This window comes from Trachemys scripta, chromosome 10, assembly GCF_013100865.1.
Source record: "Trachemys scripta elegans isolate TJP31775 chromosome 10, CAS_Tse_1.0, whole genome shotgun sequence".
NCBI classification, from domain to species: domain Eukaryota; kingdom Metazoa; phylum Chordata; order Testudines; family Emydidae; genus Trachemys; species Trachemys scripta.
Genome location: NC_048307.1, coordinates 34,949,991 through 34,976,620, shown reverse-complemented (window position 1 = coordinate 34,976,620; position 26,630 = coordinate 34,949,991). Strand labels below are relative to the sequence as shown.

Below are 26,630 nucleotides of genomic sequence, written 5' to 3'. Positions count from 1 at the left end.
AGACTAACAGAAGTATTGGGAGCATAAGCTTTCGTGCCTTGCATCTGAAGAAGTGAGGTTCTTACCCACGAAAGCTTATGCTCCCAATACTTCTGTTAGTCTTAAAGGTGCCACAGGACCCTCTGTTGCTTTTTACAGATTCAGACTAACATGGCTACCCCTCTTGAGACCATGAAGGTATTCAGGCTCCTAAATTCTGTTGGTTTCTGTGGAAGTTCGGAGCCTAACTAGCTTTGTGGATCTGGGCCTAGGAGACTTTTGGGAAAGTCTCGGAGCTAGTGGAGATGGGATTAGATGCAGGATACGCTTGTTTCAAATCTCCCTCTCTGATTTTGGACATTAGGGAAGATTTGGGGCAACCAGAAAAGAAATGGTCAGTTTTACATCTGGAAAAGCTAGAATATTCTGTGGGATACAACCCATTGCTAGATCAGCCACCTAAAGCGCTGATGTATTACAGGCATATGGGATCCTGCCAAAGACCCACTACAGGCAGGCAAAGAAACCACCCTCATGGGCCTCTCCTTCAAGGTGCTTCCCTTCTCTTTGGCTGCTGAACTACAACTAGAATTCTAAACCTGCTGTTTCCAAGTAAGTCAGAGCAAGGACAAGCCACTGGCTGGCTGGCAAGTTACCTCCCATTGTTGTAACCTCTTTATCCCGAGCCAGATGTGTCCCATGTGTTCTAGCTGTTTAAATACGGGGCTAGGAATCAGGAACTGCTCAGGGAGTCCTAATGCTGGATCTGACACTCATGCATTGAGTGACCTTGGGCAAGTTGCTTTCCCTCTCTCTGCCTCGTATCCTCACATGTGAAATGGGGCTGATAATCCAGACCTAACCCACAGGATGGCAACAGGACCAGTTACTGTCTGTAAGGGCCAGTCTACACTGAAAACCTACATCAGGATAGCCACACCCCTGAGTACCGCAGTTAAGCCAACCTAAGCCCAGAGTGGACGGCGCTAGGTCAACAGCAGAGTTCTCTTGTCGCCCTAGTTCCTGCCTCACAGGAGTTGGATTCCATCAGCAGATAGTTGCTGTTGTCCACACGGAACTGCTGCAGCTGTAATGCTGTAGCGTTACAAGTGTGGATATACCCTAATTGCCGCAGTCAGGGCCCAATTCACAATGCAGAATCCTGCTCTAGCAACAAAGCTTAAATAAACAGCAAAGCTTCTTTAGTTCTTCTGGTTGCAAAGAAAGCCTTTCAAATGTGAATTGAGTGTAACTGACGTGTTGTCTGCCTGAGTGTGCAGGCAGCCTGAAACCACAGGCTGAAAGGTGTGAACTGCCCCATCCATCTCAGTGGTGAGTTTGAAATTTACACTATTAAGATTCCAGTGCCCAAGTTAACTATTTCACTGCCACTCTTTTTATCATTTGGCTTGGGCGCTTATCCTATAGCCCAAACTGCCTGCTGCACATTCCCCAACTGCCAGAACCTCTGGCTGCCCCCAACATCTGTAGGACAATGATGCACTGGTGAGACATGGACCTGCAGTACAATAAAAATAAAAATTCACAGACTCTGATTTTCCAAGGTGCTGAGCACCTATGACTCTAGTGGAGATGAATGGGCGTTCTGGGCACGTTAGCACCCAGAGACTGAAGGCCCATTAGTGAATCGCACAAGGAGTGTGGTAGACATTGTACTGGTTGTTTTCATAACTCAGTAACACCATTACACAGTGTATGTGAAGCTGCTGCAGAGTCTCTCCCCTGCTGTGCTGTGGTGCCACAGAATGCAAGGGTCTGGGCTGCTAAATACCACTTCTGAGAGCTGGAGCATACAGAAGGCCGTGCCAGTAGAGCAGGGCTAGTGATCTGGCTCACATCCCCGGCAGGATGAACGGTAGCAGGGCACATGCTGCTATCAGTGGGAGGTGGTCATTTGCAGCTTGCTGAGGGCGATTTTTAATTTTTAATATGGACTCTTGCCTGTTCACAGTGCACACTCTGGATGGTCACCAGTCCATCTAAGTGCAGGAGGGGAATGGAGATTCAGGGCTGGCCTCAGGCGGCATGTGCCACAGAGAGATCAGTTTGCAAGCTGGGTGCAAGTTTTGGGAGCAGATCACTGCTGCCTTCAGCTCTCAAATGGGAGTGAACTGAGTCTGCAACGAGAAAGGGCAACACACTACCTGGTACGCCCGTCTTCAGAGAACATCTGCCCAGATGAAAGTATCAACCAGTGATGTGGAAAGATATCAGCAGTTTATAGGTTAAAGCTGGGAAAAATCAGCTGGGAATCAAGACAGAGGGGTGGCAGGACTGCTCTCTGGCATTACCAAGGTAATTCAGCAGAGAAACAAGGAGTTTGATGTAACAGAAATGAAAACAGCACAGTGAAGGGGAGCAAGGTTCCAGCAACCTGCCTTTCCCCTCACAGACCCATCACCAGCACTGCACCTATTGCTAGACCAGCTTCAAAATATAAAATCAGGAGCAAACTTGGCCCCCCCCCACCTCCCCCCGCTAACACCCCCCACCCACCAAGACATACACTAAATCTTCAACTTTGCCATTTTCACTTTTGCCCCAGTGAGGTGATCCCAATGGCTGATGGCCAGAGGTCATGGCTGGCCCCTGACCCTGTGTCATAGGGATGTCCAAAGCCGTAGTGTTTGCTCAGTGTCCTGTCTGTCAGTCCCTGGTCGTCCATCATTTGTCTTTCTTCACTTCCATGGCCCAATGATCTGTAAGACAGAATAGAAGTCAGGGAATGAAATGGATGTGAAATTCATCGTGGACTGGCCTAGACTGAGGCAGGGCTCAAAAAGAGCACTGGGGGGTGGGGCTGGGGGGGGGAAGGGAGCCCCTTCATTCAAACAACATCAGTAGCTTATTGCGGAGGTGCCAAGGCAGCTCCACAGTTAAGGCTGCTTTAAGCCTTGTGCTTAAAGCACGGCTTAAACCTCTTTGGGATGAATAACAGAGTGCACCTTCCCCATACTCTGAATACAGAGTAAATGTTCAGGCAAGCCTGTTAATTAACGTGGGTTCTGATTACCATAATGTGGGCCCTTGGAGACAGGACAAGCCCATCCCTTCCACCTGTTGGTGTGTTGTTTGGTTAAATAACATTATGAATTAAACAGGGGACACTTCTGTGTGGGTCTCTGATTAGTCCTGTGTGCCTCTGATCTGGGTTGTTGAAAATCATGATGCAACTATACAGTCCATGGGTTTGGCAAGGTGCGAGAGGGCTAGGATGGAGAGAGGGGGCAGGGGAGGCTGACACCTGCGCATGTCTCTGCACAGTGAGCCTGCAGTCGGAGCACAGGGAAAAGGCACCTCGTTACTTAGCAAGGACAGACATTCTCTAGGGGCCAATGGTGCTAATTACAGGTGCCAGATGAACAGCCCTGGGCTGGCTGGAAAACCACAGCTCTTTTTCACCAAACATTTAGAGCTTTCCAAATTTATTTTTGTTTCGACCAAGACCTTCCAAAATGATTTGTGAAATTGGGAGCGGCCTGTGGAGGACAGAGGGAGAGATACCACCCACCAGCACAGCTCATAACCACTAAGAGTCAGTTAATCTCTCCTCTTGGAGCTATTCCACTTTGTACAAATAACAAAATATTCATTGGGCCAAAGGGAGACTGACTCTGCAGCCTGGCAATCAGGGCTCATCGCCCGGGACATGGGAGACGCAGGTCCAAATCCCAGCTCTGAGTCAGGCGAGCCTGGGTCTGCCACCTCCAGCTGTAACTAATAGTTCCTTGGGCATTCTGTGACTGTAGGCAGTTCACTCGGTGTGGGGCTCCATCCCCCCCAGTGCAGCTGGGCCACATATAGTGGATGATGAGCCTTCTTCAGCCTTGGCTGACAGAGCTTGGCCTTTTAGCTCAGCCAGTGCCGCTCCTGCTTTAAGATCCAGAGGCCCAAGGATTAATTCCCACTGCCAATGACGCACCCAATTCAATGGGCGAGCATGCACCAGCCCGTCCTGGCAGATTGGTGCCATTGTCCTTTAAACCACTTTGTATTACATGGGTTGGCCTTCTTTGAACACCTGGGGGCAGATCCTGCACTGGTGGAACTGGCCAGAGCTCCATCGTGCGCCCTCTCACACACACGCTTTCTAATTGTGCCCAGACTAAACCAGCTGGCCTGGAATTCCTCCCACGTGGCCCTGCCCTGTGGGTTTTGGGGAGGGAGATGGGGAAATGGGGCAAGGTGTTTGGGAGATTGCAGATTTAATAACCATACATTTGCACTTCCTAACTATTTGCCCAGTCTTCTCTCAAGAAGCCTAGCCTGGAACCTCCACACTTGGTGCTGTCGATCTGGGACTCTTTGGGCAGGGGAGGTATCCCAGATGAGTTTTTGCAAGCCTTCAGGACCTCTGGAGAGGTCCCACACACCTGGGAGCCAAACACACCCATGGCCTGTGGCCCTGGGCTATGAATAATCTGCATATGAATCACCACAGCACAAGGTATTTCATTCTGCTGATCTTGGAAAGTCTACACGAGAAGGGTAGAGGCTCCTCTGGGATGTGACGCCACCCTCACCCCATTTAACTACAGCACCAGGAAAATGGTAACCGCTATTAACCAGATGTGCAGTGGGGAGGCACTGAGAGGAAAAGCAGTGACCAACAGCAGCATGGGGTCCACACCAACCACTGACCAGTGCCACACAGCCCCAACCCCTGCCTGGCAGGGAAAGTCCAGGGCTACCATGCCAGCTGCTGACGAGTGCATGGTAACCCTGAGTGCCTGTGACCCAGAACGCACTCACTGTGAATGTACCACGCCTGGGACAACCCCCTTTTGCCAATGTCACTGGTTTGCTTGCAGCATAAAGAGGTGTTCAGACATTAAGCCCGGACAGCATATCTAGTCCCACAGACGGGAAAATACACGTCACCTAGAGCTTAGCAGAGTGTGATGCAATACCCAACAGTGCGGGGAAGTTGTTAGGGGAGGTCAGCCAGCTCCCCCCATCAACCACCAGGGTTGTGCCAGTCACATAGGATGCCAAGGGGCTCGCCAAGTACAGCACACTGTGGGCAATCTCCGTCTTATTCCCTGCCCTATGGAGGGGCACTGTATCCAAGTAGCTGTCCGCTTCTGCATGAGCGCCACCTATAGAGAGAACAAAACAAACTAAGGTCCTCGGGCTCTTTATCCAGCAGGATGCTGTTCTCCTACCCAGGGCAAAAGGCTGAAACTGGCTGGGACTGTTTGGGGGCTACAAGGAGCCCAGATACTACAGTGATGGGAGCCACACTAAGAAACTAGAGCAGATGCAGAAACATACATGAGCAAAGAGAGGAGAGTGGGGAAGGGAAGATCTAGCCTGAAGAGAAAGAAAGAGTTCTACCAAGGAGCTCTCTTAGCCTGGGGAGCAGCCTCCCCTGGAAGATGGTGGAAACCCCTTGCTTAGGACAGGACAGATACCTGAAGAATACAGAGGAGGAAACAATCCTGCAGCCGGGAGGGTGGATTAGGTGGCCTCATCACCTTTACGGTCTCTTAAATTATCATGGAAATATAGCCAATGTTTTCATAAACAAGACAGTAGGCTGGGGCTGACTAGGGTAGCACAGGCAGTGCTAGATCACATGTGTGACATTGCAAGGACATCACTGAGTGCAAGAAACAAGCCTTTGTACAGCATCCAGGGTGAGAATCTTAGCGGCTAAGCTCCTGTGGCCACAGGGTAAACTAACAAGGTGGTGCAAAGTCCCAGCCCAGCTTCACCACAAGAGAGGGCCTGCAAGCATCAGGGCACACACTAGCTGCTTGCAGCAAGACACTGGTCAGGGTATGGCAGAGGCAGCATTCTGAGCTCTGGGGGCTGGTACACCATCTAAACTCCCCCCTTACACACATATAGTTGCACTAATCAGAGAGAGCCCTAGCTCTCAGGAGAAGCCTCTACCTGGGGACTTCTCTAGGAGCCTCTTACCGAGCCGCCGGTATCCCTCAGTGCCCGCAATGGGGCCTGGTGCCAGGCTGTTGACACGGATGTTGTTGGGCCCCCACTCCACTGCCAGGTGCCTGGTCATTGCATCTGGGAGGAAGGACATTCAAAGCAGAATGAAAAACAGAGCAACAACAGTGAAGGGATTTCAGAGCGAATAGAGGGGGCTGCCGGTCGGAGCGAGAGACACTGGCGGGGCCAGGCGGGGGGTGTAAGTCTGAAAAGCAAAGGGGTGAAAATGGTCGGGATTGACTAGCAGAGGGTCCTGTGGGTCAGGACTGAGGGGCTTAGGCAGAGTTGTGGAGGGGATGGTGTATCCAGAGCTGGAATAGCAGAGGGCTGGGGAAGCAGCTGGCCTTCTTCTGTAGATACCCCCTCCAAGGAGCTGTGCCTGCCTGCTGACGGAGGACCTTTTATTGCTGCCATCTGGTCCCAGCAGTCGCCCTGACAACGTGTGAGTTTGTGCATCTGTCCCACAGGCCATATGACTAACGTCATCTGGCATTAACAAGCCGCGGAGACCGGCAGCATAGTGTGGTCTGCTGGACTGAGCCCAGCACAGGCCTGGGTTCTAAACATAACTCTGTCACCAGCTCAGTGTGACCCTGGCAAGTCACTTAGTGCCAGATCCAAAGACCACTGAAGTCTGTGAAAATGCTCCCACTGAGTCCAGTGGGCTTTGGATTGGTGCTTAGGCACCGATCTGCGGAAGGCTCCATCGCAGGCGGTGTGTGTGTGTGTGTGTGGGGTGGGGGGGGGGTGCACAGTCAAACCAGCTTTCATTAGTCCCCTTTCAGTTATTTTTCCTTTCTGCACAATCACGGTTTGCTGGTGGTATCCCAGAATGCATCATCCTGTGTCACCACAATTTTTCTGCAATGTCACATTCTGGAAAGCGGCAAGTACAGAGACTGCACAAGGGGGGAATAACTTGTTAAGCCAGGCCGAGTGACCCCTCTTAGCCTGGTCAGGGAGGGTGCTGCAGAGATCTGGGCTTGACTCAGCCTATCTGTACTAAGGGGAGTACTATGCAAGATCCCAGTATTGTTCTTCCAAGTCTCTCCATCAGAGGCTCTGAAAGAACCAGTAAGTTGGCTGGGCTTTGGCAGCTTGAAAAGACACAGAAAGGAACCAAATGGGTCAGGTGTGTTTACTGTACCTACAGCTGCCTTGGCTGTCCCAGCATGCACCTGGAGAGCCTGCCCTCTGTAGCTCAAGGTCGCTGTGATGTTAACTATAACCCCGCCATGGTCCTGGATAAACAAGACAGGGAGTTAGGGAACAGAGCAGAGATATCGTCTGTTGGAGCAGCAGGACCTGGGCGTGCGATGGAACAGATTGACCAGAGAAATACCCTGAAGGCGAAACTGGTCTCGTGAGGAATGGGAATTGTCTGCCCAACTTTTGTGGTTCTGCCATCTCTGCCTGACTCTCTGAACACCTCCCTGCTTGGGATCTGCATAGGACGGCTCTCCTTCCGGGCTGGGCTGGAATATTCCAGCACAATCTGCAGCCCGTTTCTAGAAAGGTATAAGCACCCTGAGGAGGCCGGAGATGGCAGAAGATTAGAGGCCTCAAGGAAAAGTGAAGGAGCTGGAAGGATTTGGGATGGGAAAGAGAATCAGTGTTTCACTGGCTCACGTCGCCCTCCATCTACTTCTCCTTAGTCAAGGTCACCCTCTCCCCAGCATTACGTATAACCCACATTTTGCAGGCAGCCACTTTCTAGAGGCCGTCTGAACCACATTCACTGTCACAGGTGAATGGCTGTGTCGGGGGAAGGTTCTGCTGCAAGGATGGAAGGTACAGGAAAGACACGAGGAGACAGAGAGGTGATATAAGATGGGGCTGCCAATGAGACAAGATTAATCAGCATGATCAGCTGTGGTCTTAGCACACCAGCAGCCTAATCATTGTCAAGTGTTTTGTATGCATCATGGCAAAGGAGAGTTCTAAGGAGGGGTTTGGTGGAGGAGGAGGAGGAGGAGGAGGAGGCGGCTTTGGGGGTGTTTAAGGGGAGCTCCTCCCAAGCAGGAGAGGCAGCCTGGCAGAAAGCACAAAGGGGCTTGTTGGAAAGTTTAACAAGTGGGCGATGGAGGTTGCCATCGTAAGTCCGCTGCAGGCTGGAATCAGCCTTTCGATACTGGATGAGAGATGACAGGTGGGGCAGGGCTGGGCTGAGCAGGGCCTTGGAAGTGAAGGCAAGTGCGTATGTTTGATACACTAGAAAAGAGGGAGCCAGGGGAGTGATGGAAAGAGAGAGGGGTGATGTGGTCAGAGCAATGGGCTAGGAAAAGGATCTTTGCAATTGCTTTCTGAAAGGATGGATACAAGTACGTGTTCGTCTTGTTTTGTCCAAAGGAAACAGGATTGGACTTCAATAGACTATCCAAAGCTAACCCTTTCTCTCTCCTCCTGTCCTCCACCCCCCAATCTAAACACCTGGCAAATGGGGGGTTCCCCCGTAAAAGACTCTCTGCAGTTGAATGGAAAGGGACTAAGGAACAGGTTACAATTAATACTTTACATTTCAAATGCTTTCGCTGTGTTTTAATAAAAGGTTAAAGAGATTTTTCAGTGGTGATTGGTACAAAGGGAGTCACTGGTGATAACATGCCCTCGAACTCCAGACCACACGTAACTGTTTAACGCTATAATAACAAGCAAGGATTTTATTAACAGCTTATCCATGGTTGGACGCGAACCCCCGCCCTCTTATCAACACGATGGACTTCCCAGCAGCGCGTCCCCTGGTGTAGGACGAACTTACCCTCAAGTATTTCTCATAGAGCACTTTGGAGACATTGAAGGTGCCGAGGGTGTCTATGTCGATCACTGTCTTATAGGCATTGAAGGACAGAGCGCTGGCTGGGCACAGGAAGTTACCAGCAGCATCTGGAGAGGGAGAGCATCCAGGGGCACAGTCAGTGGGGAGCGGGGGAGTGAGACTGCTATGATCTATTACCAGGTGGGCATCGGGTGCTGCTCCCTCCCTTCCTCCGCAGCAGGGACGGGGTGTGTGTGCACGTGTACAATCCTCCTAACTGTTCACTATATAGAGAACACGCAATCTGCCTCGAGTCTACCAACCCAGAGCCACACTGACACAGGCTACCCAGTGCAACTTCTAATGGTTTCTGGCTCCTCGGTTTAGGTGGGGCACTGTAACTTGCCTTAGCTGCCCCCACTTTAGTTAGCAAAGGACATTTTTAAGAGTGCCCCTCAGGCCTCTGCTGTGTCAGGAAAGTCCCCAAAGACTTACAGCTCCTGCTTTGGAGTCCCTAGCTCGCTGGAGCAGCAGAGCAGCCAGCTGCGCACAGACCTTTTAGGCAGGGATACACTTCTATATACAGTAGTTGAGTATGTCCCAAGAACTGGGTGAAGGGCTCATTGTTCAGAGAGCAGTGCCCGGGTGCCCCCTGGCATCGCCACCCCTGGCTCTTGAGGAAGAACGCTACTGGGACAATTGGGTATCAAAGGGTTGGCTGCAATCAATTTCCAGATCAGCCAAGAAGGGACTGCTTGAATTGCTGCTTAAGTGGGTGATACAGAACAGGGTAGAGTCAAACAAAGATGAGTGGGGAACCTGCTGGGTTGGGAATGAGGCTTGACTGCCCCCTTCCGCACTTCATTTTCTGGCAGACAGTTGTCAGTCCACTACCTCTATGGGACCCAGTATTCCCAGCCTCTCATGTCACTTGGCACTGCAGGCTCCCACAGGGCAGTGAGAGCATAGGAAGCTTCACCCAGAACAGAGCAATATGCCTTCTAGTCCAGCATTCTGTTTCCAGCGTGACCAGCATTCAGACAAAGGTACCCATGCCAGCAATGCACCCAGACGTTAACAGAACACTGCCTCCATGGGGGGGGCCAAATTTCTTCCTGACCCTCAGTTGGTGATGAGTTTGTTCCCTGAAACACACGGGTTTGTAAAATCCTGTCACTTCCCCCGCTTCGCAAGCAACTCACTGTTAACGAGGATGTCAATTCGTTCAAACTCTTTCACAGCCTCGTCCACCGCGGCCATGATGGTTTGGGGCTGCCGGACGTCTAGAGAAAGAGGCAGGCATCGCTGACTAGTGGCAGCCTCCAACTTCTTGGCAGCCTGGAAAAGAGAGAGAAAGATTTTGTATTAGGGATCCCAGTCCTACCTCCTGCTGTTAGGAATCAGAGGGGAGACTCATACTCTCGCATCAGCAAAAGGACATATCAGGCAGAAGGACCTTCTGTCCCTGTCGTGACCTGGGGCAGCTGTTTGTGTCTCCTGTCATATGATTGTGCTGTTAAACAGCTGCCATATCCCACCCCAGAGGCAGCTGCATTTTGGTGGAGAGTGAAGTGATTCTTGTATAAAGCAACAGAGGGTCCTGTGGCACCTTTGAGACTAACAGAAGTACTGGGAGCATAAGCTTTCGTGGGTAAGAACCTCACTTCTTCAGATGCAAGTCTTGCATCTGAAGAAGTGAGGTTCTTACCCACGAAAGCTTATGCTCCCAGTACTTCTGTTAGTCTCAAAGGTGCCACAGGACCCTCTGTTGCTTTTTACAGATTCAGACTAACACGGCTACCCCTCTGATACTTGATAAATTACTCTGTTGAGTGCGTGGGATGTTTACATCAAGGCTCTGTTGGACAGATCACAGCAGGAATGTGTGTTCACTTCTGGGCACTGTATTACCAGAGAGATATTGACACATTAGAGGGATCCAAGAGAGAACAACAAAAAATAATAGAGGCTGCAGGCACTGGCTTACACTGGAGGACTGAGAGAGCTAAAATTTAAGCTTGGTTAGGCGATGGCTAATGAGGATGTGGTAACAGTCAGCAGTATCTGATGGGTGAAATTGAGAGGAATTGCTTAGGCTGGGGATGTAATTAAAAGCAATAGAATGAAACTAAGTAAAGTAAAATGTAGTCTCAATAAAAGCTTCCTAACAGTGAGATCTACCAGACTGTGGAAAGAGTCATTGCCAGTGGAAAGAGTCATTGCCAGTGTCATTTGAACTGGAACAGACAAAGCACGGAAGACGATACCGCAGGATACCACCCCGCTCGGGCCCTTAGGGCTGGGCTGCTAGATCTTTTCATCTCTAACTCCTCTGTTTCATTGCCAAGTAAGAGTCATCAGTGCCTCTTGAGCCACATTGACTATGGTATGGTCTTTCTGTGTTCTTTCCACCCTCCTCCCACGAATAAGTCTCCAGAGAAATCTCACAGAGAATCTCTCATAAGCCATTTGCTAAAAGGCAGACTCAAAGCTCCAGCAGAAAACACAGAACTGGCACCCATTAAAAAATGCTTTCAATAGACATCATTATCATACGGGTTAGCAGGACCACACAGGAGCATCTAATTGGGAAACAGGCCAACAACCTGGAACATACGAATGGCCATACTGGGTCAGACCAATGGTCCATCTAGCCCAGTATCCTGTCTTCTGACAGTGGCCAATGCCAGGTGCTTCAGAGGGAATGAACAGAACAGGTCATCGTCAAGTGATACATACCCTGTTGCCCATTCTCAGCTTCAGGCAAACTGAGGCTAGGGAAACTTCAGAGCATAGTTTTGCATCCCTGCCCATCCTGGCTAATAGCCATTGATGGACCTATCCTCCATGAACTTATCTAGTTCTCTTTTGAACCCTGTTATAGTCTTGGCCTTCACAACATCCCCTGGCAAAGAGTTCCACAGGCTGACTGTGTGTTGTGTGAAGAAATATTTCCTTTGTTTGTTTTAAACCTGCTGCATATTAATTTCATCAGATGACACCTACTTCTTGCGTAATTAGTAAATAACACTTCCTTATTTACTTTCTCCACACCAATCATGATTTTATAGACCTCTATCATATCCTCCCTTAGTCATCTCTTTCCCAAGATGAAAAGTCCCAGTCTTATTAATCTCTCCTCATATGGAAGCTGTTCCATACCCCTAATCATTTTTGTTTTCCTTTTCTGTACCTTTTCCAATTCCAATAGATCTTTTTTGAGATCAGATGACAAGATCTGCACACAGTATTCAAGATGTGGGTGTACCATGGATTTATATAGAGGCAATAGGATATTTTCTGTCTTATTATCTATCCCTTTCTTAATGATTCCCAACATTCTGTTCGCTTTTTTGACTGCTGCTGCACATGGAGTGGATGTTTTCAGAGAACTATCCACAATGACTCCAAGATCTCCTTCTTCAGTGGTAACACCTAATTTAGACCCCATCATTTTATATGTATAGTTGGAATTATGTTGTCCAATGTGCATTACTTTCCATTTATCAACATTGAATTACATCTCCCATTTTGTTGCCCAGTCACCCAGTTTTGAGAGATCCTTTTGTAGCTCTTCGCAGTCTGCTTTGGACTTAACTATCTTGAGTAGTTTTGTATCATCTTCAAATTTTGTCACCTCACAGTATACCCCTTTTTCCAGATCATTCATGAATATGTTGAACAGCACTGGTCCCAGTACAGATGCCTGGGGGGCACCACGATTTACCTCTCTCCATTCTGAAAACTGAACATTTATTTCTACCCTTTGTTGCCTATCTTTTAGCCAGTTACTGATCCATAAGAAGACCTTCCCTCTTATCCCATGACTGCTTACTTTGCTTAAGAGCCTTTGGTGAGGAACGTTGTCAAAGGCTTTCTGAAAATCTAAGTACACTATATCCACCCTTGTCCACATGCTTGTTGACCCCCTCAAAGAATTTTAATAGACTAGTGAGACATGATTTCCCTTTACAAAAACCATGTGGACTCTTCCCCAACATATCGTGTTCATCTCTGTGTCTGACAATACTGTTCTTTACTATAGTTTTAACCAATTTGCCTGGAGTTAGGCTTACGGGCCTGTAATTGCCAGGATTGCCCCTGGAAACTGAATAAAAAGAGGGTTGGCGTTTAAAATGGTTTACAGAACAAAACACTCTGCCTTTTGTGTGAAGTCTTGTTATACTGCAGAATATCTAAGACCCTCCAAGAATCTCACAGATCTAAAGAGGTTCATCTCATTATTGACAAAGTTACAATATGAAGCCCCAATCATGCCATCAGGTCTGCACAGGCACAATAAAGTTCCATGCAAGCATAAAGAGTCACTATGAGGATCCAATTGCAGGACTGAGGCCTAAGTCAAGAGAAGTCTGCTCACCTAGTACTGCCCACATCTGGGCATAGGTCAGCATGGCGCCGTTGCTCAGGGATGTGGATTTTTCACACCCCTGAGGGGTAGCTCTGCCGATGTAAACTCCCAGTGTAGAGCAGCCCCATTCCATTGCAAGGCAGACTTTGCTCTGGTAAATACAAAGGTGTGGTTGCAGCAGCCCAAAAGTAATAAACCTAAAAGTGGAAACTGAATGGCCAGTTGTGATAAGCCGGGGTGCAATCGAGACCAGTGAGGGGCTGTGTCACCCTCTTGCTGCAATCTTGGGTCCCTTCAATACTTGCTGCAATGACTCCCACCTGGGCCGATCACAAACAATCTTTCAGTAGGCAAGCCACATCCTGAGCGTCTGTGGGTACCTGCAGCCTGCCAGCCACACATGGGTTACACTCTGGCTTTTACCAGCCTTAGTTACCTTTGCCAGGGGACCCCAACAACTCCCATCCCAGATTTCCCCCCAGAAATGTATGTCTTGTACTGTTCAGCACTCTCCTGGACAATCCAAATGTATTATGCCGGACACACCTCACGATCCATCATCTACAGCCAAGCGCTGAGGTATAACCGCATTTGCTCCAACCCCTCAGACAGAGACCAACACCTACAAGATCTTCACCAAGCATTCTCAAAACTACGATACCCGCACGAGGAAATAAGGAAACAAATCAACAGAGCCAGACATGTACCCAGAAGCCTCCTGCTGCAAGACAAGCCCAAGAAAGAAACCAACAGAACTCCATTGGCCATCACCTACAGTCCTCAGCTAAAACCTCTCCAACGCATCATCAGTGATTTACAACCCATCCTGGACAACGATCCCTCACTTTCACAGGCCTTGGGAGGCAGTCCAGACCTCACCCACAGACAACCTGCCAACCTTAAGCATATTTTCACCAGCAACCACACACCGCACCATAGTAACTCTAACTCAGGAACCAATCCATGCAACAAACCTCGATGCCAACTCTGCCCACATATTTAAACCAGCGACACCATCACAGGACCTAACCAGATCAGCCACAACATCACCGGTCATTCACCTGCACATCCACCAATGTAATATACGCCATCATATGCTAGCAATTCCCCTCTGCTATGTACATCGGCCAAACTGGACAATCCCTACATAAAAGGGTAAATGGACACAAGTCAGATATTAGGAATGGCAATATACAAAAACCTGTAGGAGAACACTTCAAGCTCCCTGGACACACAATAGCAGATGTAAAGATAGCCATCCTGCAGCAAAAAAACTTCAGGACCAGACACCAAAGAGAAACTGCTGAACTTCAGTTCATTTGCAAATTTGACACCATCAGCTCAGGATTAAACAAAGACTGTGAATGGTTAGCCAACTACAAAAGCAGTTTCTCCTCCATTGGTGTTCATACCTCAACTGCTAAAAGAGGGCCTCATCCTCCCTGATTGAACTAACCTCATTATCTCTAGACTGATTCTTGCCTGCATATTTATATCTGCCTTTGGAAATTTCCACCACATGCGTCTGACGAAGTGGGCATCACCCACGAAAGCTTATGCTCCAATATGTCTGTTAATCTATAAAGTGCCACAGGACTCTTTGTCACTTTATACAATAGCTTGTTACCTTACAGTTACCCAGCCACTTTAAGTTAAACGCACTGGATTAGATTAAACAATAAAACAAGTTTATTAATTAAAAAGAAAGATTTTAAGTGAGTACAAGCAACGAGGTATAAAAGTCAGAAATGGTTACAAGAAAATAAAGACAAAAACATTTCTAGTGCCTAGCCTAACAAACTATATTAGATTCAAAGCAAAAGTTTTTCACCACATGCTTCCAACAGCAGACATGCCAACGCTCGCCAATTAGTCGTGAAAGGCGCCATTTCTAAGTAAAATTAAGCCTGGCTCATGAGCTCACCTTAGAACTCTGAGAGTCAGGCTTAATTTTACTTAGAAATTGCTATCAGCCCACCCCGGGCGCCCAGGGCTCCTGCTGTCAAATAAGCTTCTCTGCCTCTTACCACCTCATCTCACTGCCCTGGCTGAGCCCTCCATCCCCCACCTCTTCCCACTGCCCTGGGATGCACATTGTTTTGGGGAGCCACTTCAATTCACCTCTTCTGCCAGGGCTGTATAATGCCTCCCTGGGCAGCTGCTTGGAGCTCAGCTTTCACCAGCACCTCCTTCTCATTTCCCCAGGGTTTTCCTTTCTGCTCTAGGCACTGCTGCTGCTTCTGACCAGGAGTAAGGCAGAGTTAAAATTCCATCGTCTTGCTCTGCATTCCCCAGTCCTGAGTGAGGGCTTCCTGCAGGACAGCAGCAGGATATGAGGCAATAATAGAGCCACAAAAGGTATGGGGCATTCATAGACTATTGGGGGGAAGTAACGTTTTGTGAAGCTCCATGTGTGATGTTCCTCATCAGTGAGCGAGTCTTTAATGTCCCTCATGTAGCTGTCTCCCCCACAAACAGTGGCAGGGGACCATTTAGGTGAGACTAATGACTTTTTCACACTGCTGCAAAATGTCCTGCATGCAGCTGCAAACATTTTGGCAGCTATGGGAACAGGTGACTGCCATGGCCTGGGCGGGCAAGAGATAAAAAGTGGACCCTGAAGGTCGTGCTCCATAACTGCATAAAGGTAAGAGCTCTTTGTACTATTGAGAGAGCTCCTCCAGTAGGAGCCAAAATCCTCTTCCTTTCAATAAATATGCAAGAACAGGCAGTACTGTGCTAGTCACAGATCCTCTGAGAGTAGGCAGGGGGAGATCAAAAACCCAAAGGTGGACTAAAAAACCCCACGATTTAATCTTTTACAAGAATCTCATGATTTTTAGGCCAATCTTATGATTTTGTGGGTCTGACTCATGATTTCTGAACTGTTGGGGTTGGCAATGCCACAAACAACATTGCTGGCCAAATGTCAGGTCAGGACCCCTCCCACAGAGTCCAACAGCTGCTTCTTTTGTCTTCTCAGATGCAAAGAGTGAGATGGACAGGGAGAGATAGGAGGGGTCTCTTTGAGTGTTTGTCCCTCTTTTTTATAGTTTCAGTCCCTCTCTGAAAAGCATTTCCAGCTGAGAACCAAGAGACAGGGGCTGGTGGAGGAAGGAGACCTTGTGCTGTTTCTGTGCTAAGATCCAGATCTCTTTGTCCCTGCCCCCCCTTTCTTACCAAGCAATGGCCACTTCATAGGTCATCGCCCATCAGCTTTGTTGACACCTGACTGGGGCATCAGCTTGCCCTTTGTCTCAGAGAAACTGGTTTAGCCACTTCCCAGACTTATCTGGGAAACACAGGACAGCCATGACATCAGCTTATGTTCATAAAGTTTATGCATGTTACTGATCATCAAGTTATGAGTTTTCAAATGATACCTCCCAAGGTGTGCCTTGGACACCTTGGACAAAGATCATTACAATAGTGTGTAGGGTGTGAATACAAGGCCACATTCTGTCACATCACTCGCACGATTGGACTCCATCACCCCATACATAGCTACTGTGCCAGTAGGAACAGAGGAAGAAGGGGAAAGAACAAATGATCTATGGGCATAGCCAGGGAGAGCAGGAAACCAAGAGAGCAGCAAGGCTGGGAGACCCCAAGGAGCTGTGTGATGGCCCAGGGGAGGCAGAGCCTGTGCCCCGCCCCTCCAGAGCTGCAGCCAATGACGAGAAGGTAGGCCGGGCCTTTGGAGGCTGGGCAGCCCCACTCTGATAGCAGGGAGCCTCTCCCTCTCCTCCCCATTGCCCCAAGTCAGCGATGTGCTGGGGTGGAGCCATCTGAGTATGACATGAAATGCTCCTGCCTAGCCCCAATTTCCACCTTTCCCGGGGTGGGGGAGTGGGGGGGGAAGCCCCTGTCTGATTGGCTGCCTGCTCCACTGAGCTGCCTCCAGGGGAGGGGCAGCCAATCAGGGCTGCTGCTGCAGAAGGCCAGTGGAGCTTTCCCTCCTCGCCATGAGCTGGCTGGGGAGCAGTAAGAGCCACTCCCCTATGGGCAGCAGGACTAGGCTCCTCTGCCCACCCCCAGCTCCTGCCTGGGAATGGATAGGGGACCCAGCTGCAGTCCCCAAGAGCCTGGGAGAGGTGGTGAGGAACCCAGGAGAAGGAGAGATGAGACAGGGCAGAACTATTTCTTGAGCATGGGCAGATGGGAAAGACTGGTTTCCCCTACAATTAAGGATACTCTGGCTTTCTGCTTTTCACCATAATCAATAAGGTTCTGAGCAGAGTGGGAGGGCCAAGGGCCCAGTTTGGGTAGTGTGAAAGGTCTGGATGAGAGGGGGCCTGAGCTCGTGTGTGCAGGGGGCGTGGAGGGGAGGGGGAATGTGGTGCTTGGCTGAGAGGCCCTTAACTCTTAGGTCAGTGTCTCCCTTCACATCCAGAGTGACTCTGCCCCCTCATCCCACTACAGATTTATGAGGTCATCACTGTCTCACCCCATACCCTGCGTGACACCCCTCACTCATGCCTCATTCAACCCTGAAGGCTCTTTGTCCAGCCATTTCCAGAGTTCCTGCAGCAGCTCCTGAGCCCGTTGATCTCTCTCCTCACCCATGTGTCTTTCTATCCCTCTCCCCCCAACACCATTTCTCTCTTTTCTGCCCCCCAGGACACATGGCAGGGCTGGATTGGGAGACTGCACAGGGCAGGAGTCAACCAGTCTTCGCTCTCCCCCACTCCTGGGGATGGGGCCAGTCCCAGGAGTGAAGGAGGAAATCCCTAAAGCACAGTTTGGGGCCCCCACATTTATGACTCATGTCCCTGATGCTCAAGACAGGTCCGGCGGCCCCAGCCTCTCCCTGCTCCAGCCCCCCCCGCTGAGGGACAGATCCCGCAGGGCATGTACAGCACACGACTGCTAGAAGGCCAGCAAGGTGCTGGTGGACCACAGATACCCAGGCTGCCCTTGACCTACACGCCACCTTCCCTGGTGGAGCCACAGCTTTGTCAAAGCCCCACATGCTGCTACTGCTGTGAGGAAAACCCAAGTGGTGATTCCCGACCCCTACCCCATGGAAGAGTACAAGGGACCTGGAGCCAGTGAGCGTTGGGCAGGCAGGGAAATGAGGATGGTGGCAGAGCCTGTGTGCTTATCAGTTGCAGCAGCATCACAGTGCCCCTTCCCCCACCCCCACATGAGCAGGGTGAGAATGGCCAACGCCCCCTGGCCTGGAGAGGTAGGGTTTGTGACTTTCAGGATGTTCTTTTTTATTTGTTGGTCTTTCCACCCTCCCACACAACTTCAAACAATTAAGTGCACATCAGAATGGGTTGATGCATGCCCATGACTTGCCGTGTTGCCAACTCTTGCAATTTTAGCACAAGTTCCACAACATTTGATGTTTCTCTTCAAGCCCCAGCTCCTGGCATCAGGTGATTTCATGAGTCGCTCAGCTTTTATTACAGAAATAAATTACAAGGAAGTTTCTAGCCCTCATAATTGCAGAGAAAAGTTTGAAAATGTAACCTAGTGGCCCCTAAAGATTCAGAGCCCAAAAGTCAAATACAAAAAAGAACCAAAAAAAAAAAAAAAAATTTTTTTTTTTTTTTAAATCAGGTAGGGTTTTTTTTAGCCCAACTCATGATTTTTCAAGTGCTTGGGGTTTGCAATCCTGCATCTTAAGCAGTCCATCAGTCACACCGCTTCACTCTCCAGTTTCTATCTGGATCTTTGTTCCATTTCAGTGAATTCTACACAGGGTGAAGGGGATGCTGGATTACATCAGATGTTCTGCTGTTACTTTATGAATCTGCATGGAAATCAGCAACTCGCAACTGGAGGCTTTGATTCAATTGAAATAAACAAATAAAGCTCAATTTAACAAAGTCATTCAGTTTAGGGCATCTTCCTCATGCATAGTCAAGTCTAAGGGTATGTCTACACTGGCAAAGTTACAGCGCCGGTCAGAGAGTGCTGAAGGGAAAGCGCTGTTGTGTGTTCACACTGTCAGCTGCCGGCGCAATAGCATATTCACACTTGCGGCGGTACTTGGAGAGGTGCACTCTGGGCAGCTATCCCACAGAACATCTCTTCCTCTTCTGCCGCTAAGAGCTGTGGGAAGGCAGAGGGAGTCGCGGGGCCTCAGGAATGCCTTGAGGCAGTGATCTGAAGCTGAAAGCCACTGATATTTGTTGCTATGCTCAGGATTGCAGTGGTTGTAATGCTAGGAGGTGACTGTGAGTGGTGCAGACGCTACAATGGAGGTTTAAGATAACTATCTGTTGCTCTGCATGGCGCTGTTTATTTTCAATTAATAGAATAAAGATTACTTTCAAACCAACACAATTATTTTATTAAAAAACAACAACTGGAGGAGAGAGTCAAACAAAAAAAACCACATCAGCACTGAGGGGGATGGGGAAGGGAAGGTACCAGGAGGAGATGGGGGTCCGAGGACAGTTAAAGATTTGTGTATGTCCAGGGATCATATCCATCCTTCTACTTTGGAGTACAATGCAGTGAGTACTGTATTTCAGCAGGGCCAAACTGCAGAGGGATGGGTGTTGAGTGCAGGGGGTAGTGGGAGTCCACAGTGCTGGACTGTGAGGGGGGAGGAGTGGAATGCCATGGGTACAGACTGGAGCCAGGAGATTGATAAGAGCGTGTTGGCAGTGTCTGGGGGGCACATGGGAAAGAATTTTGCGACAGCAGCTGCAGGGAAGGGTGGGTGCAGAGCTGCTCGGTTTGAAGAGCTAGTATCGCCTGGAGCGTGTCCACTTGGCACTCCATAATGTTTAAGAGCCACTCCGTGACTTCATTCTGGCGTGCCGTGTTCTCCTTTTGGTCCCTCTTCTTGCTGTCCCGCCTCTCCTTCAATTCCCATTTTTCGGCCACATAGTGCATGATAACATCACCAGAAAGTCCTCCGTAGTTCTTCGTGGCCGCTTTCTAATTCTGTGCAGCCGTTCAGCTGCCGATAAAGAGGGAGGCTGGGCTCCCAAGGTCATCTCTCTGAAGCAAAAACACAACATTTTACAGAAGCAGTATTGTTTGCAATACACTGATTCAGTGATTTAAAAACACAGACAGTATTTACATACCTGTCACTAACTGGCTGACCCCAGGCAAGCACACATGAGCCACAAGATCCCCAAAATGGTGTGTAGCTGCAGGGGCAGGGTAAATCAGTGTTCCCGGACCCTACTGTACACTAGGCACGTGGCTCTTGGGGAAAGACAGCACCGTGGGAGGTGGGGGAGGGCTGATAATCATTCCTGTCCTCACATTTTCCACAGGCTGTGTGCATTATGGAAGATATCTCACTGCTGAGGGTGAGCAGGAAATCAAGGGAAGGTCTTCTCCAAGACTGTGGCTTTTGCCCTGGCCTTTATGAGGCTCCCCTGCGTGCAGCAATGTTCCACACCCCTCCTCCCTTAACGGCAGAGTGGTGCGGGAAAGCTACCGTTAATGGGGCAAGAAACAAAGCAGCTCTGCCAAAGAACCTGCGGCAGCAGATTGCCCAGTATCTCCATGAGAGTTTCCTGGAGATCTCTGATTCCCTCACTTCATGGGAATCTGCCTCAATCAACAGCCTGTTCTGCCGCTCAGACTAGGCAGGTGGTGGTACGCGCATCATACAGACACAAGCCTGCTTTCTGCAACCCTCCTGCCCCCAACAACTCGCTTCAGCAATTCCCCAAATCAATTCCACTTACCAGGGGCCTCCTCTCCTGTTTGTGCTTTGCCAAGATCCGACAGCTGTGACTAGGTAGCCTCCTCTGGGGTAGAAAAGAGCTTCTGGCTGCATGCATCTCTGACCTCCGAGTCATCCTCTGCCTCTGGATCCCACTCCCCCTCATCCAAGATTTCCTCCTCCTGGCTCGGTCCACTCTGGACTGGCACGCGAGCCACCGAAGTATCCACAGTGGCCTTCGCAGTGGAGGTGGGGTCGTCACCCAGTCCAGCTCTTTGTAGAACTGGCAGCTCATGGACGCAGCACCAGAGCAGCAGTTTGCCTCCCATGCCTTATGGTAGGCATTGCGCAGCTCCTTCACTTTGACCCTGCACTGCAGTGTGTCCCACTCATGGCCCCTTTCTGTCATGCATCATGCAATCTGTCCATAGGCATCATAATTCCTATGGTGGAGCGCAGCTGGGACTAGACAGCCTCCTCTCCCCAAATGCTGATGAGGTCCAGCAGCTCGGCAATGCTCCAAGTGGGGGATCGCCTAGTGCGTGGAGCAGGCATGGTCACCTGGAAAGATGCGCTGAGACCACTGCACGCATCACCAAGCAAACAGGAAGGAGACTTTCAAAATTCCAAAGGATTTTATAGGGTGAGGATGATGCTTGGTCACCTGAGGGCAGGGCAGTAGAGTTCAAACCGATGATCAGAGAGGCAAGAACAGGCATTGTGGGACACTGCCCGGAGGCCAATCGCAGCGCTGTAATCGACCAGGGTGTCTACGTCTACCTTGGCACTGTAACCCCGGCGCAGAAAGCTGTACGCCTCTTGTCAGGGTGGTTTTTTACAGTGCTGCAACTGCACAGTTTCTGCGCACTAAGTAGCTTGGCAGTGTACACACCTCAGGAGTTACAGCACAGAAAGCTGCTTTACTGCACAGAAACTTACCAGTGTAGACAGGGCCTAAGAGGCCTTTTGCTTCCTCTACTTTCTAGAATTTCATTCTTTTTACCTGCCTTTTAATCATGCAAAAAACAACATGTAGTGACTGGAAAAACCCTGCTAGGTCCCAGGTAGTCCATCCTCTGGAGCCAATACAGGATTAGACCCTACTCTGAACTGGGTCTCATTTCCAGCTCTGCCTCTGGTTTAACTGGGTAACCCTGGGCAAGTCACTTCCTTTCTATGCCTCAGTTTCTTCATGTGTAAAATGGGGATAATGATACTGGAACCCCCCACCCCTTTTGTAAAGCACTTTTGAGATCTATGGATGAAAATCACTAGATAAGAGCTGGGTGGTGGTGTTATTCCAATTGACTTTTAGAATCATAGACTATCAGGGTTGGAAGGGACCTCAGGAGGTCATCTAGTCCAACCCCCTGCTCAAAGCAGGACCAATCCCCAACTAAATCATCCCAGCCAGGGCTTTGGCAAGCCAGATTTTAAAAATCTCTAAGGTAGGAGATTCCACCACCTCCCAAGGTAACCCATTCCAGGGCTTCGCCACCCTCCTACTGAAAAAGTTTTTCCTAATATCCAACCGAAACCTCCCCCACTGCAACTTGAGACCATTATTCCTTGCTCTGTTTCCAGTGCTCCATCCAGTCCTGCTGTAAATAACTCAAGCACTGAAACTTCCACCACTACCCTTGGAAGACTAATCCAAAATGCAACAGATCTCACCAAGAGGAATTCTTAGCTCAGCCTTATCCTAATACTCCTTGTCATATCCCCTCAGCTCACCGGTTATCTTTCAGATACCGAGGTGCCTGGAACAGACCATACTCCTCGAGATGTGCATGGAGACAAAAGAGGGTGGAGTTCATTAGGTGTTTAGTACCACCATGCCTTACTGCCCCTATCGTATTCTGGTCTCTTTGGAAATATGCAAAAATGTTCTTGGATTTCCCAGCTCCTGCCCCATCAGACTCCCATCTACTCACCTCAGCTACTCTCTGCAAGTTCCTGCTGGCAATGATTGTACGGCAGCCATGCCTGCAAAGAAACCCCAATAGGGACACTGAATGCCTCGTACAGACCACACACAGCTCCTCTACCTCAAAATCTTTACAGAGATTAATTGTCACACCCACAGTGGCTTAGTAAACCTGAAGCTGAGCTCTGCCACAGGAATGCCTAGGAATTTCTCACCACAGTGTTTTCAGGGGAAGGAGACAGGTTGAGCTCACTTCTCTTTTCTATAGTGTTTGAGAGCAAGTGGTATTATTCATGATGTGCCTTCCACTCTCCACAATGCACATCTGGCAAAGGTAAGTTGGCTCCCTCTTTCTTTCTGAAAGATCTAGTCTAGCTCAGACAGAAGTTAAAGGCAGGATGCAGGAATCACTGGGTGAGGTCTTCTGGCCTGTGTTATGAAGGTCAGACTATATGATGAGAATGCTTCCTTCTGGCCCCAAAAATCTATGCATCAGTAACAGTGCATAGGGGATTCATCATCCGAAAAACAGTACAACAGGAAATTGTAGCAAAGAGAGCCCGGCAGGGCTCAGCATGGGAGCGAATTCAGAGTGTTCAATCCATAGCGTGCTCAGGTTAAATTAAATCAGAGTTAGAAGACTGTTACAAATGTTACCAAAAGTAAAGATACTATTACACAGTTATTCTGGAGAGCAACCAGATTACAAAGTAAATTGTCCAGAAAGCACAGAGAGGAATGGCCAGCAATGACGGACATTCATTAGAATTTAATTTAGCACCAACAATACGTTCAGTGCACAAAAGTAAAGAGATTTAAACAAGTTAGATGGTTAATATGACCAGAGAAGTCTCTGTCTGCATTTGATACAATCTAACTGGCAGGATCTGAAAGACAGGAATGGAACACAAGCATTCCTCCAATCATCCATCCGGCTAATATGATGGATCCTCTCTGGACAAGCTATACATATCAGAATATACAAAGGATACAGCACAGATGCCATGAGTGATTTTACTTTATGTTTTTAAGATATTTGTTATGAAAATATATGAGCACTAGCTGTTTGAACATGAAAAACTGTGCTGGAAAGCACAAGAGAATGGCCTCTCTCAATAGATTTTGGTATGTACAAAGCTAGCTGGGATCCAGCAGCAAAATGAAAAGTCACAAAAATCAAAGTTAGGCTTTTCCAAAGGGCGAGTTCAGGAATCAGACAAAAGCTATACTGAGGGAAATACTCTGGGCTGGTTCAGCTAAACGACAAATGGAGGAAGCTGGGGAATATGAAAGTAGAGGAAGCAGATGGGGTGGACTGGGAACAAAACTGTCATGGAAGATCAGAGATCCATACCTCATGAAAACTTCTGCTACACGGAATCCAATCCCAGAGCCGCCTCCAGTGATGAACGCAACTTTGCCCCTATTGGCAGAGGAAGTAAAGCCGTTCAAAGCCAAACTCTCACACATGGAATTCATCTAGATGTTTCCCTGCCTCAGTCATGGAGGGCAACAATTCTGATCAAAGACACAGTGGTGACAGTAAGTGCATGCACAGCAATCTCACGGAAGCAACAAATACCCTACCCCCCGGAGTTAGACAGTGGGCTGTTGGCATGGGGGCTGCTTTAGGAAGCAGATCAGATACTAGCACTCACCATGTTAAATAGCATACTCAGGATACTTAGTCCCAGACTCCGAACGTAGGGGTCAGTTTCGAGACACTCCTGAGGTTGAATCTACTGAGGCTGCTATAGCAGATGGACATTGCTATCTGTCTGTCTGCAGAAACCCTTCCATAGAGAGGGCAGTTCTCAAGCATCTTCACTGATGACACAGTACTTTTAAATCTATAAATGGGGATGTTAATCCAAATCCAAGGGGCTGAATAACATTAGGAATCTGAATCTATATGTGTTAAGAGAAGAGTAATTAAATCTCAAGCTTCAAGATATGAGCTGACCACCAGAGGTGGCAGAAGGAACATCCCTTCTCACATATGCAGCACTGCACAGTAGGCTAGAGGTCTTTAGCTATATGAGTGGAGGGGTCAACTTTCTCTGAAGCATAAATTTAGATCATAATATCTTTGCAGCAGAAACCTATAGACAGAGCCGTCCCTTGGGTAGGGTGAATCGGGTCGACCGCTTTGGGCCCCGGCTTTGAAGGGGGGGTTCTGACCAGTGCAATTGGCTGTCGCGGTCGGTCCCGGAAGAGACGAATCCATCACTTCCGCCCTGGGCCCCGCACTCCCCTAGGGACAGCCCTGCCTGTAGAGTATACGCTACCCTATTTATATAGGGCAGAAACATTGCCTAATGGATAGAGCACTGGACTGGGACTCAGGAGACCTGGATTCTATCCTGACTTTACCACTAGCCAGCTAAGTCACTTTGTGAGAGTCACTTCACCCTACAGTGCCTCAGTCTCCCCATCAGTAAAATTGGGATAATGATATTGACCACCCTTTGTAAAGAGCTTTAAGATATATTGATGAATAGCATTATATATTAATTTATCACCACATGTGAAGGACCACACACACTTGTGTGCTGTACAAATAAAGAGAATCATGTTGGCCATGGCCAGAAGCACAATACTGGATCTGATGGACCAGTGGCCAGCTGTGATATAACAAATCCTACATTCCTAAATAAAAAGACAATTCCTGGGAGGACCTCCCAGAAGACACCCTCTCCCACTTTTCAGGCTGAAAGGCGTGAGGCAGGGTTGTTATGGTACACAGGACAGGAGCAAAGTACAGATAACCATTGACTAGTACAGGTCATGGGCCAGAGAACAGCTAGGATGTTTGGGGCCCAGAAATAGCCGCTTCTCCCTGCACTCACTTGAGGATATCCGGGCTGAAGAGGTAAGAATAATCCTGGAGACAGTCATCTGTGTCAACGTCAGGCGGCGGCTGGCAAGCAGAGCCAGGCTGGGACATGCCTTCCCTGCACTGCAACAGAGCGAGACAGGGTCAGACACAAGCCACGAGCTCGACAGGGGCAAGGGGCAGCCCCAGGGGAGCGCGCCCCTTGCCAGTGCTGCCCGCCTACATGTCCAGCCTGCTCTCCCGTGCACTGCCTCCCACCCCGGACGGCCCATGCCAGCCTGCCCCAGCCCGCTAGCGCTCGCCAGCCTCGGCCTCTCTGGCTACCAGCCATCGGGTACTGCCGCGTCACTGTGAGGGGTTCTCGCGGGGGCTGGGGAGCCGCATGGCGCACCCCCACCCGGGGGGGACTCCCTGGGGCGCGCACCCCAGCAAAGGGCTCCCTGGCCTGGGGCGCGCACCCCAGCAAAGGGCTCCCTGGCCTGGGGCACGGGGGAAGCCTGCTCGGGACGCACCTCGCACCCACCGTAAGCTGGTCAGCCGGAGCTAGATCTCTCTCACCTCCAGTGCACCGCGCCTGCGCACCAGCTAGCTCCACGCAGGGCACGCCGGGATTTGTAGTCCTACAGGGCATTCTGGGGCTCGTCTTCCCGCTCGGGCCTCCTTCCCCGTTGGAGTGGGGTGTTTCTCGAGGCGCATGCGCGCTGCTCGCCTTGCTGAGGTGTGGTGGCGGCTGTGTTGTTTGAGGGAGCCCCCTCCCGCGAGCCGTGTGGGGAAGTGGGGCACACGGCGTAGTGTCCCCGGGCCTGCCCAGAGCGTGGCGGAAGGACCTAGCCACGAGCACACACTCCGGTTTCCAGGCCAGGCTGATGCCCCCTCCCGCCCCCGGCGGGGCACAGACACCCCCCCTCCAGCGGAGACTGAGCAGAGAGCCCGCCCTGGCCCGGCGGCAGAGGCGCAGCTCTGGGTCCATCGTTGGCAATAACTGGCACCAAGGAAGCCTGTGGCAGACCCAGGAACAGACCCCTGCCCTGCTCTATCACTAGGCAACACTGCCTCCCCAGCTAATGTTATATGTATTTATCATACTCACTAACATGTCCAACTTGAGATGAGTTGATCACTTGGGTCTTCTCTCTCCCCCCA

General features: G+C 49.7%; 1 protein-coding gene across 5 annotated transcripts; it reads right to left on the bottom strand.

Annotated features, from left to right (window-relative positions):
• Window positions 1-2,466: 2,466 nt before the first annotated feature.
• DECR2 (2,4-dienoyl-CoA reductase 2) lies at window positions 2,467-26,472 on the bottom strand. Of its 5 annotated transcripts, none has more exons than XM_034784016.1 (10): window positions 26,011-26,472; window positions 25,501-25,610; window positions 24,006-24,074; window positions 22,659-22,710; window positions 9,910-10,045; window positions 8,711-8,835; window positions 7,100-7,193; window positions 5,926-6,030; window positions 4,911-5,099; window positions 2,467-2,699 (listed from the first exon to the last, which is right to left on the bottom strand). In XM_034784016.1, exons 1-10 carry the CDS (start codon window positions 26,455-26,457, stop codon window positions 2,665-2,667), a joined length of 1,362 nt encoding a protein of 453 aa, XP_034639907.1. In that variant the 5' UTR covers window positions 26,458-26,472; the 3' UTR covers window positions 2,467-2,664. The 5 variants fall into 5 exon arrangements, with proteins under 5 accessions (XP_034639907.1, XP_034639908.1, XP_034639911.1 ...); XM_034784017.1 differs by having other exon boundaries at window positions 2,468-2,699; window positions 4,882-5,099; XM_034784020.1 differs by having other exon boundaries at window positions 2,470-2,699; window positions 25,501-25,605; window positions 26,011-26,119.
• Between the last annotated feature and the right edge of the window lie 158 nt (window positions 26,473-26,630).